Source organism: Somniosus microcephalus, chromosome 2 (assembly GCF_052327205.1).
Source record: "Somniosus microcephalus isolate GS21.2 chromosome 2, FLI_Smic_1.0, whole genome shotgun sequence".
Taxonomy (NCBI): domain Eukaryota; kingdom Metazoa; phylum Chordata; class Chondrichthyes; order Squaliformes; family Somniosidae; genus Somniosus; species Somniosus microcephalus.
The window spans coordinates 154,820,100-154,838,464 of NC_140988.1; the positions used below are offsets into that span (position 1 = coordinate 154,820,100).

General features: G+C 44.2%; 1 protein-coding gene across 4 annotated transcripts in view; it reads left to right on the forward strand.

The window, feature by feature from the left end:
• LOC147123034 (AF4/FMR2 family member 1-like) overlaps window positions 1-18,365 on the forward strand; it is a 179,247-nt gene that overhangs the window by 61,630 nt on the left and 99,252 nt on the right. The window contains exon 1 of one of the 4 annotated variants that reach the window (XM_085964000.1): window positions 16,002-16,042. The exons of the other annotated variants lie outside the window; for them this stretch is intronic. Coding sequence (XP_085820126.1) covers window positions 16,017-16,042 — 26 coding nt within the window. The 5' untranslated portion in view covers window positions 16,002-16,016. Of the gene's footprint in view, window positions 1-16,001; window positions 16,043-18,365 lie in introns of those variants that run through there. 4 annotated transcript variants of the gene reach the window in all.

The following is an 18,365-nucleotide window of genomic DNA, read 5'->3' on the forward strand; positions in this document are numbered from 1 at the left end:
TACAGTGTGGTCGGATTAAAGTTACTGTATTTTGGAGAAGAAAAAACTGCAGTGGGTACTTTATGCTGGCAGCATATGAAACATTATCAACTGCCTTGACACATGGGCTAATCTCCAATGTGGATGTCAATCTGCCAGCACAAATTTGACAGTTACTAACTGCAAATAGATAAGTCTATCTTTGGAAAGCTTTGTACTGTAGTAATAACCCTTTCAGGATCAAAGGAGCATTTCTTCAATAGTCAAAAAAGTTATCATTTCTTTTCGGGAATATTCTGAGGAATTCTTGTTGGTTCTGTACTCCAAGTTTTTTTTTGTCTGTACAATTAGAAATGTGCTGACTGAGCCGATTTCAGTCAGGGTGGCAGTAAGTCAGCCATAATAAGTCTTTATCTACTTACAATATGGACAGATGATTATTTACATGCTATCTCTTTGTAACATCATTACCTAATCAGTAAAAATAATGAGGAGGAGGAATTCCTTGAGTGTTTAAGGGATGGTTATCTGGATCAATATGTCGAGGAACCAACTCGGGAACAGGCTATATTGGACTGGGTACTGTGCAATGAGAAGGGACTAATCAGTAATCTTGTTGTACGGGGACCCTTGGGTCAGAGCGATCATAACATGATCGATTTCTCACTCGAAATGGAGAGCGAAGAAATTGACTCAGAGACTAAGGTCCTGAATTTAAACAAGGGGAATTATGATGCCATGAGACGGGAACTGAGTAGGTCTGATTGGACAACGTTCCTGAGAGGACTGGAGGTAGATAAACAATGGCAAACATTTAAAGATAGAATGACAAAATTGCAAAAATTGTTTATACCAATCTGGCATAAAAGGAAATCTAAAAAGGTGACTCAACCGTGGATAACAGGGGAAATTAGAGACAGCATAAAATCCAAAGATAGGGCGTATAAAATAGCCAAAAAAAGCGCCAGAGCGGAAGATTGGGAACAGTTTAAGATAGAGCAAAGGAGGGCAAAGGGCATGATCAAGAGGGGCAAAATAGCTTACGAAAACAAGCTGGCGGAAAATATAAAAACTAACTCCAAAAGCTTTTATAAATATATCAAAAGGAAAAGACTGGTGAAAACCAAAGTTGGTCCATTGCAGTCAGATACGGGGGAATATATAATGGGAAATAAGGAAATGGCAGATCAACTAAATGCATACTTTGGGTCAGTCTTTACGAAGGAAGACACAAAAAACCTCCCTGGGATATCGGGAAAAATAGGGACATTGGCAAAGGAGGAACTGACGCAAATCAATATCTCTAAGAATATGGTGTTAAGGAAGCTAAAGGGATTGAAGGTGGACAAATCCCCAGGGCCTGATAACATGCATCCTAGGGTACTGAAGGAGGTGGCCCTAGAGATAGCGGATGCACTAAGGATGATTTTTCAGAATTCATTAGACTCGGGAACAGTGCCGATGGATTGGAGGGTAGCTAACGTTACCCCACTATTCAAAAAGGGGGGTAGGGAAAAAGCAGGTAATTACAGACCTGTAAGCCTTACATCAGTTGTGGGCAAAATGCTGGAGTCCATCATTAAGGATGAAATAGCGGAGCACTTAGCAAATGGGGACAGGATAGGACAGAGTCAACATGGATTTACAAAGGGTAAATCGTGCTTGACTAATCTATTGGAATTTTTTGAGGGAGTAACTGGTAGAATAGATGGGGGAGAGCCAGTAGATGTGGTGTACCTGGACTTCCAAAAGGCCTTCGATAAGGTCCCACATAAAAGATTAGCATGGAAAATTGAGGCTCATGGGATAAAGGGGAAAGTTTTGGCGTGGATAGGGAACTGGCTGTCAGATAGAAAACAGAGAGTTGGAATAAACGGCTCATTTTCTGAATGGCAGGCAGTAACAAGTGGGGTACCACAGGGATCTGTCCTGGGCCCCCAGCTGTTCACAATTTACATTAATGACCTGGATCAGGGAGTCGGATGCAGCATTTCCAAATTTGCAGACGACACTAAACTAGGAGGTGGGGTGGGCTCAGAGGAAGAGACCAGGAAGCTCCAGAGCGATTTGGACAGACTGGGCGATTGGGCGGATAAATGGCAGATGCACTATAATGTGGACAAGTGCGAAGTTATCCACCTTGGGTGCAGGAACGGGAGGGCAAATTATTATTTAAATGGCAATAGATTGGGAGAGGGGGAAGTACAGAGAGACCTGGGTGTTCTTGTACACCAGTCACTGAAGGCGAGCATGCAGGTGCAACAGGCGGTCAAGAAGGCAAACGGTATGCTGGCCTTCATAGCAAAAGGGTTAGAATACAGGAACAGGGATACCTTGCTGCAGCTGTACAGGGCACTGGTGAGACCACACCTCGAGTACTGTGTACAGTTTTGGTCGCCTCATCTGAGGAAGGATGTTCTTGCCATGGAGGGGGTGCAGCGGCGATTCACCAGGCTGATACCAGGAATGGCGGGAATGACCTATGAGGAGAGACTATGTAGTTTAGGGATGTACACACTGGAGTTTAGAAGATTGAGAGGGGACCTCATAGAAGTGTATAAAATTCTGACAGGTCTAGACAGACTGGATGCAGAAGGAATGTTTCCCTTGGCGGGTGAAAACAGAACTAGAGGACATAATTTAAGGATAAGGGCTAAACCATTTAGGGCAGAGATGAGGGGGAATTTCTTCACTCAGAGAGTGGTGAACCTGTGGAACTCATTGCCACAGAGGGCAGTGTACGCCAGCTCATTAAATATATTTAAGAGGGAATTAGATATATTTCTACGGGCAAAAGGGGTTAAGGGTTACGGAGAGAAGGCGGGGACGGGATACTGAATTAAAGGATCAGCCATGATCTCATTAAATGGCGGAGCAGGCACGAAGGGCCGAATGGCCTACTCCTGCTCCTATCTTCTATGTATCTATGTATCTATGTAACATCATCAGGGTCCTCTTCCACATGTATGCCAATGGACACCTGGTTAGCTGTGGCTTAGTTGTAGCACTCTGGTCAGAAGGTTGTGGGTTCAAATCTCTAGAATCTAGGGCGGCACTCCATTACACTATTGAGGGAGTGCTGCACTGTCGGAGGTGCCTTTCGGATGAGATTTTAAACCGCGGCCCACTCAGGACGACTAAAAAGATCCCATGGCACGATTATGAAGAAGAGAAGGGGAGTTCTCCCCGGTGTCCCTCAACCAACATCACTAAAAAAGATTATCTGGTCATTATCACGTTGCTGTTTGTGGGACCTTGCTGTGTGCAAATTGGTTGCTGGATTTCCTACATTGCAACAGTGAGTACATTTCAAAAGTATTTAATTGTCTGTAAAGCACTTTGGGACGTCGTGAAAGTCAGATGCAAGTTTTTCTTTCTTTACCTCACTTGACTCCTGCACTGTCTCTCTGCTGTCAGGTTGCTTGTCTGATATCCAGCATTGTATGCACTGTAACTTCCTCCAGCTAAATATTACCAACACGAAAGGCATTGTCTTCCTCTCCTGCCACTAATTTCATACCCTCGCCACTGTCTATAGCTGAGCCAGACCATTCACAACTTTGGCATCTTATTTGACACCAAGCTGAGTTTCCAACCATATATCTAGTTCAACCTCTAACATCACCCCCTGCCCCTACCTTAGCCCTTTTGCTGAAATGTCCATTCATGCCTCTTTCATCTCCAGAATTGGTTAGTCAAATGTTCTCCTGGCCAGCCACCCAACCTTCACCCACCAATTTCAGTTCATCCTAAACTCTGCTGTCCATTTCCTGTCCCACACCAAGTCATGCTCACCCATCACACCTACCCTTACTGACCTGCATTGGCTCCCAGTCCAACAACATCTCAAATTTAAAATTCTCATTCTTGTGTTCAAATTCCACCTCCCCCCCCCCCCCCCCCCCCCCCACACACACACACATGGTCTTGGCCCTCACTACCTTTGTAATCTCCTCCCAGCCTTATCACCGATCTCTCTCTCTTCCTTTGATTTTGGCCTTTTGTGTACCTCCAACTCCCTTCGCCCCACCATTGGCAACCATGGCTTCAGCCACCTAGGCCCTAAGCTTTGGAATTCCCTCTTTGAACCCAGTGCCCCTCCACTTCCCGACCCTCCATATAAAAACAACTCTTTGAGCAATCTTTTGGTTGCCCATCCTAACTTTTCCTGCTTTGGCTCAGCACCTGTTTTGCTATACCTTTGTGAAGTGTCTTGGGACATTTTTTCTACATTAATTGCTAAATAAATGGTTCTTGTTGATCCCCTCTTTTCCTTCTGCTTCTTCCTCGGACTCCCTCTCTTCCTCTGACTCCAACTCCAACAATACTTCCCCAACTGATGGGTGCTATCAGCCAAGGTTTCTGCTTCTCATTGCTATGTAGCAATCCCTTCTGGAAGAGTGCATTTGTGAATATCACATGCGGGAAGGATCAAACTGCGTGATATTCTTGTCGAGGATCGTACTTGAATAAAGGCCAGTTGATTGAGGTATGGGTGATCAGTGCCTTTAGAACTGTACTCCTGCCAAGTAGTCAATGACTTGGGGATGGAGAAAATTGTCAGGAGTGGGGGGGGATATATACAAAGTGTCATTAAAGCTCCACAGTGGTGAGGATAAGTGTTATGAAACATCTTACCAGTGCTCAGCTTTCAAAATGCATATAGTCCTTCCCACTGGTACCAGATGGCTGGAAAAAGATTGAGAAGATTTTTTTAAATCCCCACTACTTGTAAATAGACAGGAACCTCGCACCTGTTTAGCTAATATTTATAGTACTAAGAAGCAATCGGTTTTTTAATGTATGCTGATAATCCTTGAGCATCTGAAAAATCTGTACATTTCCATATGTTCTAAAGTGGAAATTGGAAAGTGTACCGAACCAAAGAATTCATCATTTTCTACATTTAATAATGTACAAAAATGGAAGCTGTTGCAGGGTTGATAAATGGCACATTACTGAGTCCCACTCATTTCTGTGGAACTACTTGCACTCTCACTGTGAATCAATCCAGATAAAATCTTTTTCCTTCACCTCCCCCCTACACCCCAATGTCTCCATTCCTCTCCTGAAAATGTTAATCTATCTAGGATTGCAAGTACAACAAGCATCCAATATCTCCCCTAATAGGCATTTTTCATGTGCGCCTAGTCAATGAGTTATGGTAGGCTGTTTGGACCATTACAGCTGAACTTGATCCTGATCTCAGCCAACATTCACATGCAAGTACTTTCCAGTTGGTATCCCTACAGAACAGTTAAAAGTGGGACCATTGCCTTAAAAATCCTTTGCTTTCCACACCTCCCCCAGCCAAGCCCAGAGACCTTTTTGTTATGCCTCAGCACTGCCCTGGCTGAGATCAGGTAACTGAGTACGGACTAGCTCAGCTGCTCGCATTCTGGGCTCTGGGTCAGAAGGTTGTGGGTTCAAGCACCACTCCAGGACTTTAGCACATTATCTCGGCTGGCAGACAAGTGCAGTACTGAGGGAGTGCTGTATTGCTGGATGTGCTGATGTTAAACCAAGTCTGCCTATTTGGGTGGGTGTAAAAGATCCTATGGTATTTCTTGAACAAGAGAAAGGAGTTCTTCCAGTGTTGAGACCAACATTCCTCCCTCACCCCACCACCACCAAAACTGATTAACTGGTCACTTACCATTTGCTGTTTATAGGACCTTGTGTGCAAAGTGACTGCTGTATTTGCCTACAGAACAGCACTAGCTACACTTCGAAAATAAATCATTGGCTGTGAAATGCTTTTGGACATTCTAAAGACATGAAAGACAATATATCAATGCAAGTTCTTTCGTCACCCAACCCAAGTGCATTTATCCATGGAGTCATCAGAAGAGTGTATCATAGTTTCAGAACTAGACAAGCTCCAAATTTTGCTGAAACTTGTTACCAAAAAGGCAGCCTAAATATCCTGGTATCCTTTTTAAAAAAAAAAAAGAACCAACAACGTGATGATGCCAGAATACCAAGTAGGTCTAGCTGTGGTATGATGATGAACTGTACCAGTTTTGGGGTTTCATGTCTGTAATGCACAATGTAATGTCTGTGGCATTGTTTGTGAAGTGTATTCCTGGAAGATGCTTGCATATATGGCCCAAAATTACAAAGTACCTTTTAGCAGGACTAATGTGTGGAAATTTGCATAGTTGTTCGAAGCAGCATCCAGTACCACATCCAGTATAACTGGAGTATTGGGACATGTTGCATTCTTTTGGGCTGTTTTTGTTACTGTTTTGCTATATAAAGGTGTTGTGTATGTACCTTTTAAGAGAAGAACTGATTCTATACTGCAGTACCGGCAGTGACCACCCCTGTATATAAAGCCATAGCAGGCTTCTGTATTTCAGTCTTAAGTTCCCCCCTGTTCAGTAAATACCTGTTTTATTGTTCTCCTGCAGTCCGAGTATTATTGATACCCGGACACTACACTGGCGATGGGCAGGTTCGAACTCACCTGCAGTACTGCATCACCTCACGGGGATCTTTTCCCTGAAGAGAAGCTTCTTGGAGGTCGAAGTCAGAACGGCGGGCGTCGACCGCGGGCAACCGCCCAGGGATCCATCGGAGAGTTGCAGGGGAGGCTGTGGAGAGCTGGGCCTGGCTCCCCGGTCGAGGTGTTCCAGCAAGTCGTGCTGGTAGCAGGTAGTGTGCTGACGCTTCCGGACTGCGGCGGGCTCGGGCTCGATCAAGCAGCTCTGCAAAGGGGCAGTGCAGCGTCGTCGGGAGGAAGAGAGAGAGAGAGAGAGGGTGGAGTGCACAGGGCGTGGTCGGTGCTCAAGAACTGGGCAGCGTGGAGAGAATAGAACGAGGGAAAGGAAAAGTGAGACGCGCCGAAGCCGCGGGTCGCCGCCATTACCCTGTAGAACGCTAGGAGCAGCGTGGCAGCAAGGGGAAGAAGGAAAAGCGCGGGAGGCGCCATTTTATTCCATTGGGGAAGAAGGAAAAGCGCGGGCGACGCCATTTTATTCCATTGGGGAAGAAGAAAAAGCGCGGGAGGCGCCATTTTAAATCACTCAAGATGCCGAAGAGTGGCAGTATCACTGCTTTTGACAACGAGGTAGAAGACTGGACCACGTATGTGGAAAGAATTGAAGTGTACTGCGAGGCAAATGAGGTGGCCAATGGAAAGAAGGCGTCGGTATTATTAAATTTGATGGGCGCGAGAACGTACGGCCTATTGCGGAATTTAATTACCCCAGCTAAACCAATGGAGAAAAGTTTTGAAGAGATTGTTAATATCTTACAGGAACACCTAAACCCTACACCGCTGCTGATAGCAGAAAGATTCAAGTTCCATAAAAGAAACCAGCACAAAGATAAGAGCAATGCTGACTATCTTACGGAACTACGCAAGTTATCGAAGCACTGCCAGTTCGGAGCAGGACTGGCAGACACCTTACAGGATAAGTTTGTCTGCGGGCTCCAGAGTGAAGGAACCCAGAAACGACTACTTTCGGAAAAGGACCTGACGCTAGAACAGGCTTTCAGCGTGGCAGTATCCTACGAAGCAGCAGCACGGGGAGCTGCGGAAATACAACAGAAACCACAGGAATACAGCGCTAACGAAATGGCGTATGGAGCAGAAAAGTGCTATCGCTGCGGCAGAACAACCCATGATCAGAAGGACTGCTGGTTTAAGGACAAAGTATGCAGGCAATGTGGGAAAATGGGACACATAGCAAGAGTCTGCAGGTCGGGAAAGAAAACCAACACTACAAGAACTACTAAGGAAAAGTACAAGAAAGTAAAGAAACTGACAGACAGTAGTTCGGAAGATCAGGAGAGTGATAAGGGCTCCGGGAGCAGGAGACTAAGTTGTCTAAAGTTACACAACGTGATCGCAAAGGAGGATCACCGAACCATTTGGGTCACCCTCATGATAGCAGGGTCCCCAGTAAAGATGGAATTGGACACAGGATCAGCCCTAACTGTCATGAATCGACAAGAGTATGAGCGGCTATTCTTAAACATACCCTTGAAGGACACGTCCATTGTATTGAAGACATACACGGGGCAAAAAGTCTACCCCAGAGGAAAAATAAGGGTGCCAGTTGAATACAACGGCAAGGAAACACAGAAACTGTATATATGTACTACCAGATGGAGGACCACGTGAATGGATCCGAAAAATACAATTGGAGATTGGCATTCCATTCAGGCGCTAACTGTGACTGATAAAAAGGATGATGACGTCACACCTGGACGACTGTCAAAAATTCTAACTGACGCGAAAGAGGTGTTCCAACAAGGACTTGGGACGCTAAAAGGAGTAACGGCAACGATAAAAATCGAAGATAACGCAAACCCAAAATTTTTCAAGGCCAGACCGGTACCTTGCGCGATCCGCCCAGCCGTTGAAGCAGAGCTGGAGAGTCTGGAGCGTTCGGGTGTGCTGTCCAAGGTGGACTGGAGCGAGTGAGCCACACCCATCGTTCCTGTAATGAAGAAATCATTGAGCAGCACGCCTGGGGAACCGAAGAAGGTTCGCATCTGTGGGGACTTCAAGGTAACTGTGAACCCAGTCCTGCACACAGTACAATATCCACTTCCACAGATAGAAGATATTTTCGCCTCACTATCTGGAGGGAAACGCTTTACAAAGATTGATCTGGCCCAAGCGTATCTACAAATGGAGGTGGAAGAAGCATCTAGGAAATACCTCACGATAAACACTCGCAAAGGCCTTTACCAGTACAATCGACTGGTATTCGGGGTAGCATCAGCCCCGGCTATTTGGCAGAGGACGATGGAACAAGTCCTGCAAGGGATCCCGGGGACCCAGTGTTATTTGGACGACATCCTGGTTACGGGCGAAAATGACAGTGAACACCTTGCCAACCTGGAGCAGGTGCTCACGAGATTACAGGAATATGGGCTACGAGCCAACCGCCCCAAATGCGAGTTCTTCAGGAGACAAATCTCGTATTGTGGCCACATGATTGATGAGGAAGGGTTGCACAAGTCGCCGGACAAGATTGAGGCTGTAGTCAAGGCTCCAGCACCGGAAAATGTGTCGCAACTGAGGTCGTTCCTCGGGTTGGTGAACTACTACCATAAGTTCTTGCCGAATTTATCTACAATTCTGCACCCACTGAACGCCCTACTGCAAACTGGAGTAACATGGAAATGGAGTGATGAGTGTAAGCGTGCCTTTCAGAAATGTAAATGCCTAATCACTTCAAAAGAAGTATTGGCCCACTACAATCCAACACTACCGATTCGGTTAGCATGTGATGCGTCTCCCTGTGGCATCGGAGCGGTGCTGTCACACAAATTCCATGACGGTTCAGAAAGGCGCTATCCAGTCAGGATCAGGAAGCCTCCTCAAAGACTGAACTTCTAAATGATTATTTCAGTTGATGTATATAGTACAGAGAAAATTGTAATTGTAATTAGTTATTATTTAGTTGTTAAATGAATGTTATGTACTGTTTATCTAAAAGGGGAGGAATTGTTGTGTATGTACCTTTTTAAGAGAAGAACTGATTCTATACTGCAGTACCGGCAGTGACCACCCCTGTATATAAAGCCATAGCAGGCTTCTGTATTTCAGTCTTAAGTTCCCCCCTGTTCAGTAAATACCTGTTTTATTCTCCTGCAGTCCGAGTATTATTGATACCCAGACACTACAAAAGGCATTATGTAAGTGTACAAAGTTGTTGTCCTGTATGGACAAAAGTTTGATTGTCAGCTATCTAAAGGTCTGTAGTGTTTCAAAACTGTTATGCTTAGTAGAATTTTCTGAGCTATCCCTTTTTTAAAAATAGCTGGTTTTCTTCAGAAGCAATTTCTCTACAGTATTGAGCTGGAAATCACTGCAGTAAAAATTCATGGATTTGATCCATTAAGTATGACTTATTGGAATTCTCCTAGTATTCCTTCCTTTCATTCCCCCCCCCCCATATTGATGAGGTTTATTTATAGGTTGTTTTTGCTAAACCCATTGCAGCACCACATTTCTTTACAAGAACTAAATTAAACACTGTTTCAAGGTTTGGCCGTTGGAATGATTTGTACCTGTTACTTACCAATTAACTCTAGTGTGCTCTAATTTGGCAAAAATAATTTAGCTGATCGAGTTCCTAACAATTAATTATGCAATGGATTGCAAAGTTGTGGCATTGTTTTAAGAACTGAAGTCTTTGTTTAAAATGTATTGCCTTTTGTAGGCTGGCTTTCTATATCTGAAACTAAAGGTTTCACAACGTTTGTATGAATATACTGATTGAGATGTGTACAGATGTGTTATGTATTTAATTGTTTTGGGTACATGTGTTGGCGCAAGTTACTGTTTGGGATAGTAGATTTGAGACAATTGTTGGCAGCTTTAGGTAGCACAGTGACTAGGTAGGGATAAAAGCAGATGGTGGGAAATAGAAAGAGGAAAAATATCAGGCAATCTGGAACTCGTGACTTGGGCACATCCCACTACCCTCCCCCCACACGTCCCCCCCCAGAAGAAAGTCCGCACGAAGCCACAAACTATACAGCCTTCTGTTAATCCACAAAAGATGCCCTACAAGGCACATCGCCATACAGTATATGTAAGACCCTTGATACTCTTGAATTAGCTAAATTTCAGGATTGGTCACCAAGTTTTTATTTATCCTTATTTTGCTAAAAATATGACAATTTGGGTGTGAGAAGTCAAGTAGAATTGGTTGGAGCAGAGGCTCAAAAGCTGGGAGATGCAAATTGAGGTGCTGCAGTTGCCACTACTGACAGAGAGTTGTAATTGCAGTGTGAGAAGTTTACTTGAGCAGTTTCCATTATAAATGTCAAAATAAAAATTGTATAATGCAAATAGTTGACACAAACGTGTGACAAAAATGTGATGACCGGAAGTATGTTTTTGTGGATAGGGAGTATGTGCAGCAATGTTTCTGCTAAGCGGCCGCGCAGTCATCTGCAAGGTCCCACACATCTCAGTCTACCTGTTGCAGATGCATCTGTCCATGGCCGCATTGGTGGAAGTGACCACCGCACAGTCCTTGTGGAGACGAAGTCCCGTCTTCATGTTGAGGATACCCTCCACCGTGTTGTGTGGCACTACCACCGTGCTAAATGGGACAGATTTCGAACAGATCTGGCAACTCAAAACTGGGCATCCATGAGACGCTGTGGGCCATCAGCAGCAGCAGAATTGTATTCAACCACAATCTGTAACCTCATGGCCCGGCATATCCCTCACTCTACCATTACCATCAAGCCGGGAGATCAACCCTGGTTTAACGAAGAGTGCAGGAGAGCATGCCGGGAACAGCACCAGGCATACCGAAAAATGAGGTGTCAACCTGGTGAGGCTACAACACAGGACTACTTGCATGCCAAACAACAGAAGCAACATGCGATAGACAGAGCTAAGCGATCTCATAACCATCGGATCAAATCAAAGCTCTGCAGTCCTGCCACATCCAGTCGTGAGTGGTGGTGAACAATTAAACAGTTAACAGGAGGAGGAGGCTCCAAAAATACCCCCATCCTCAATGATGGTGGAGCCCAGCACGTGAGTGCAAAAGACAAGGCTGAAGCATTTGCAACTATCTTCAGCCAGAAGTGCCGAGTGGATGATCCATCTCAGCCTCCTCCTGAGGTCCCCAGCATCACAGATGCCAGTCTTCAGCCCATTCAGTTCACTCCACGTGATGTCAAGAAATGGCTGAAGACACTGGATACTGCAAAGGCTATGGGCCCTGACAACGTTCCAGCAATAGTACTGAAGACTTGTGCTCCAGAACTAGCTGCGCCCCTAGCCAAGCTGTTCCAGTACAGCTACAACACTGGCATCTACCCGGCAATGTGGAAAATTGCCCAAGTATGTCCTGTCTACAAAAAGCAGGACAAATCCGACCCGGCCAATTACCGTCCCATCAGTCTACGCTCAATCATCAGCAAAGTGATAGAAGGTGTCGTCGACAGTGCTATCAAGCGACACTAACTCAGCAATAACCTGCTAACTGACGCCCAGTTTGGGTTCCGCCAGGGCCACTCAGCTCCTGACCTCATTACAGCCTTGGTCCAAACATGGACAAAAGAGCTGAACTCGTGAGGTGAGAGTGACTGCCCTTGACATCAAGGCAGCATTTGATCGAGTGTGGCATCAAGGAGCCCTAGCAAAACTGAAGTCAATGGGAATCAAGGGGAAAACTCTCCATTGGTTGGAATCATACCTAGCACAAAGGAAGTTGGCTGTGGTTGTTGGAGGTCATTCATCTCAATCACATGACATCACTGCAGGAGTTCCTCAGGCCCAACCATCTTCAGCTGCTTCATCAATGACCTTCCCTCCATCATAAGGTCAGAAGTGGGGATGTTCGTTGATGATTGCACACTGTTCACCATTCGAGACTCGTCAGATACTGACGCAGTCCGTGTCCATATGCAGCAAGACCTGGACAACATTCAGACTTGGGCTGACAAGTGGCAAGTAACATTCGCACCACACAAATGCCAGGCAATGACCATCTCCAACAAGCGAGACCCTAACCATCCCCCCTTGACATTCAATGGCATTACCATCGCTGAATCCCCCACTATCAACATCCTGGGGGTTACCATTGATCAGAAACTGAACTGGACCAGCCATATAAATACTGTGGCTACAAGAGCAGGCCAGAGGCTGGGAATTCTGCGGCGAGTGTCTCACCTCCTGACTCCCCAAAGCCTTTCCACTATCTACAAGGCACAAGTCAGGAGTGTGATGGAATACTCTCCGCTTGCCTGGATGAGTGCAGCTCCAACAACACTCAAGAAGCTCGACACCATTCAGGATAAAGCAGCCCGCTTGATTGGCACTCCACCACCTTCAACATTCACTCCCTCCACCACCGGCGCACTGTGGCTGCAGTGTGTACCATCTACAAGATGCACTGCAGCAACTCGCCAAAGCTCCTTCAACAGCACCTTCCAAACCCGCGACCTCTACCACTTAGAAGGACAAGGGCAGCAGACGCATGGGAACATCACCACCTACAAGTTCCCCTCCAAGCCACACACCATCCTGACTTGGACCTGTATCGCCGTTCCTTCACTGTCGCTGGGCCAAAATCCTGGAACTCCCTTCCTAACAGCATTGTGGGTGTACCTACACCATATGGACTGCAGCGGTTCAAGAAGGTGGCTCACCACCATCTTCTCGAGGGCAATTAGGGATGGGCACTAAATGCAGGCCTAGCCAGCGACGCCCACATCCCATCAATGAATAAAAAAAAAACACAAGCCGCTCACTGGCTTTTATATTGTAGATAACGCGCGTACGCAAAAATTTGAATGAGCCGAGCATTAAGGGAGCCAGGCCACGCAGGAGGCAGCATGACTTACGGGGGACATTGATGTGGAGATGTAACATTTTTAATCTACCAGTCCAGCTCCTGTGGCTCTGCACACAAGCAGTCAAGACTAAGTGCGGTGTTCAGGTGAAGCAGGGTTAATTTCCCTATGTTCACGTTTACAATGGAAATGACCTAGGTATAGTTGTCATGCAATAATTACATCCTCCCCACAGTGGTAGCTCTGCAGTGCCTCCACTGGTGAGAAAATGCAATTGGTGGTGTAAGTTTACATCAGTAGAAGTAAACTTATTATAAATGTGGGTACAGGAAATTATAATAAACATTGATAGGAATTGTGCACAAATGAGAGATTTTTAAATATATAGACGAATGTTTAAAAACTGAAATAAAAGGAATTTTGGAAGCCTTTTTGAATGGTTTTATAGAGTACTTCATAATTTGGCTATTTAGGCCATTTGTCCATAGGCAGTACTTGCGCTGTGGCCTTAAATGGACAGGCTAGCAACTAAACATCACAACCATAATCCAATCCCCAGGCTATCCATGAGCAATATCACAAAAGATCAGCTAGTGCATGAAATGGGACTTTAATATGAACCATGGACTTAATTTGGAGGCGCTGTACTCGAGAGTTTCCCTGCCCCCCCCCCCCCCGCAAACCCTCGATAGCTGACTGAATTGAGCGTCCTGATAGTGATGCACACAGCCAGCAAAATAAATAATGAGGGAGAATCCATCCATAGTAACGTGTTCCAAATAATCAGACTCCTGAGAGACATTACTCAACTTTAGAACTAGTCATCTGAACCTTGCCGTGAGTTTGTAATCTTCCCCCTAAAGTGTTGCTTTTGATGGTTGTACATTCAGACTATCCCAAAATGGTTGCATTCAAATTTGTTTTTAGGCTTCACTCATTTTCATCCTTCCTCTCCCTTCACTCCCAAGTAAACAGATAAATATGGTGTAGTTCTGAGCCACATCAAACAGATCAATACCAAGTTCAATTCTTGAACTTTGATATCACTGGTGCAATATAATTGACTTCAAGTTCTTGGGCCAAGGCAGAGGGAAAATCAGATACCATTCCTGCTCCTGAGTGCTATCCTTTGCTGACCTCCTTCTCCTCCCTCCTAGCCCCCACCCCCATAAAGCTAGAAAGTGTACATAGTACATGTCTGGCAAAGACGAGATAAGGTTCAACTAGGATACCAACCCCCTCACCTTTCTCCAAATACCACCAACATCATAAAAGTGTGGCTATCTGGTGAGGGCAGGATTATCTCTCCAATCTGTTAAACTGATGGCCTTTCTCTCTTTACCCCCCTCTTTCTGTTGTCTCTTCCCCCGGGTCCAATGGCTTGTCAACACTCACTGTCTAGACTCTCATTTGAAGAAATACCATTGGACTGAAGAACTGTGTAACCTCCTATGAGTCGCTGTCTTTGGTTGGAGGTGGGGAAGGAAAAGCAGTTCAATTTAAGCAGCTGGCGAAGATTGACTGTCTTAAAATCTGCAAGTGGGCAACTTCTTCCTGGGTATGATTTTGAACCGCTCTTTTTGCACTCCGTGCTCCAAGCTTTCACAGCTGAAATTGATTTAATGAGCGTGTGAGTTGTGTACTTGCAGCACGGACTGAGTGCTGGATCTGTGACTGACAGGAAGCCAGGAGCAAAGAGCAGATGTCAACAAGGACGGTACACAAACTGCTTACCCCGCCATTGACCTTCAGTGCAAAAACTTGACCTTCATAACTGCCGGCTTCTAACACAGCTTTTCTTTACGGTCTTCTGGCTCGTATCTGGAAGGGAAGGGAAAGAAATGCAGTAATTTTGGGGCACTTAAACTTGAAATTTATAGTGTATTTCAACTTCACTTTGATATGCAAGCAAGGAAAATGCAAGCAGTTGAGGTAATAGATTGTGTCTTTCACAACCTCAGGACGTCCCAAAGTGCCTCACAGCCAATGAAGTACTTTTGAAGTGTAGTCTCTGTTGTAATATAGGAAAATGTGGCAGCCAGTTTGCACACATCAAGGTCTCGCAAACAGCAATGAGATAAAAGTAAAAAGGAAGAATGGAAGGTCAGACCTGTAAGTACAAACTGGACAATTAAAGCAATTTAAATGTGTACTGGGAGAACCCAGGAAATTGCAAAGCTGATGAGACCAATGCTCAGCTCGATTTACTCGGTTCGTCTTAATAGCTGATGTGGTTTTAGATGACGAGAAATCCGTGGCATTTCTCATGGATAATACTATAATAAGTTACTGTGTGCGTGAGCTGACGTCAGTCCTGATGAAAGCGGGGGTGTCTGGTTTTTGTAGCACTGATCGACAAGAGAATGGCCAGGTAGTTACAGTAGAGTAGCTTCAGAAAAGAGCAGCCACCGAAATGTTGTCTACGCATGTGATAAATGAGGAGTCAGCTGTGTACCACTGTCTGTAATCTAGGACGGTTGTTGCCATGGCAGCGTCAAGTGGCATTTAGTGGTAATGCATGACTAACCTCGTTTAACAGGCTAGTTTGTGTGCGAATACTCACCACAGCGAAGAATTGAGAAGCACTCGAGTATGTTGCACGACTTTTATCTCTTTTCTTCACCCCACCACCCTCAAACTGCAAGTTTCTGAAGAGTGCAGATTAGCTTTTGATATTAAGGACCTTTCGTGGATGTATTTTCCTGGATCAGTTTGTAGTTCTGTGTCTCATCCATTCGACCAGAACAGTTTTGATGATGTCGTTTTACATGCAATATTGGTATGTAGCTGAAAGCTGATTTAAAAAAAAAAATAAACCTGTAAAACTTGATGAAACCAAAGCAATAAATTTGATGAGAATTTTGAGAAGGTACTGCTTTTTTTCCCCAACTGAATTCTCACTTGGCATAAAGGCTCTCAAATTCTGAAACTCAAAGCAAGCTTTAAGTTTCTTTTTAACTGTGTTTAAGTCAAAATTGGTCATTTTTTCTAGAAATCTGCAGAAGTAGAAAGGTTAATCTGGTTAAAAAAAAATGTTGCTTTTTTTTTCTTTATCTCTAATAAATATATATAAGACTTTGGAAAGCATCTAATGGTTAATAATGCTCGAGTTATTTGGCTCTATTACAATAATACATACACAGTTCTGTAGCTCATTTATAAAAAAAAAAAAATTATGAACTGTTGTGAATATATAATAATGGGTGTCGAAACTTTCCTGTGTTGCTTTATGTGGAAATTTAAATGTAATAATGTATACAATAGAGGATTCAATATCTACTAGGCTGGAAGATGAAACATGCTCTGCCTGTGTGATCTAACATTGCACTGCCAGATACTGTGCGCCAATGTTAAAATGGCCACTTGTCTCTGATAAGAAACCTGCTCTCTCATTGTAGGAAATAGTTGTAGTAAAAGACCTAAAGTTATTTCTGTTTTGCATACTTGAGAACACCACAGAGTCCAATGAGGGACACATTTTATATTCTGAGGTCTGTTGGTAAAATATAACTAATTTTATATTTGACGTGCTATAAAACGAAAAACACGCAAGTTTCAGTTTTTAAGTAGCAAGATACAAGGGATAATATGAGAATGATTGATTTAATTTTGCAGTACACTAAAGTGCTTCTTACTATTGAACTGTTTGCATCAAAATGATGTCCAGCCACATTTCTGACTAACGGCAATGCTCCTTAATGCTGTGAATTTTAAAATTATTTTCTGCTTCATTTATATTTTTTATGCAAGGCTAGTTACAGTAACAATCCCCCACCCCCAAGGTTTTACCTCCTATAGCCCTATTTCCTGCAGGTATAGTTTGGGATGGGTCATAGTTCTACAGGTACTGGCAACCATCCAATGCCACAACCAAGTAGCCATTTTTAGTTTGAGGCTTGACATTGAACATTGACAAGTTGTTCAATTGTTTGGGGGAGGACAAGGGAAGAGAATCAAAGTCAAACCAGTACCAGACATTCTGCACTAGTACTACAATTTTATTTTGCATGCAACACGCATTAAAATCCGTTTCTAGGTATAAATCGCATGCATTTTATGTGAAAAATTATAACTTTTTAAAGAGGCGAGTGCAACTGGGAGCTTCACTTTCCTTTTTCACCCCTCCATCAAAGCCGCAGGCTGACTGCATTTTACATGGCATTTTGCATTTGACTTTTTAAAAAAATACTGTATATAGTACTAAATTGTGGGTCATATGATACAGACAGATGAAGTTGGGAGGGACGCTTCAGAAATCCATTCCACGATACCACCTACAGCAACTGTTTACGTACCTAATTTACATTTTTAACTGTTTCCCAGGTGGTTTCAATGTTAACTGTTGACATAAGTGACCCAAAATCATAACAAAGCTAGCCATGCACAAGGTTTTTTTTATATTATATTAGTCAATCTCCCATGACATTGCGAACAGTAAATCGGAGAATAAGATCTCGCTAATCTGCTTTTGTGTTGCTGTTTTATGTCTCTCTTCTCTCTCCTCTTTTCTGCTCCTCTGCAACTTTTTTTTACTTCAGTTGCTATCCTCCTCATTTCTCTCTTTCTACTCCTGTCAAGTAGGAGGTGATGGATGGCATGGCAGGGGAAGGTGCCACCAACACCTATATTTGGGGTGGGGGGGAGGTTACAGGGTAAATGTGGCCTTCAGCTGTAACTTTCCCATTCGCTCACTCAGTCACTCATGCTGCCCCATTATATGCCTTCCCTTTACCTTCATACCCAGCCCCTCCCCTTTCTATTTTCTCCTCCATCTTTTTTCTCTCTTTTTTCTTTCTTTCTTTCTTTCTTTCTTTCTTTCTTTCTTTCCCCCCCCCCCCCCCCCCACATTATGCCTCTCTCTTTCCCTCCCCTCCCCCCCCCCCCCCCTTTCATATATATTAGCTAAAGATGAGTATTCCATCAGTACAGCTGCCTGGTACTGATGCATCCTAGGGAATCGGGTGCCGATGTCACAATCCAAATTCAGCTCCGGGACGTCAGAAATTTCAGTTATGGAGTGAAAAGTTAGGCATTTTGTGCAATCTGTGGAAACCCAGTGGTCAGGATATGTAATTACAAGGTGATAAATTTACATAGGTGGT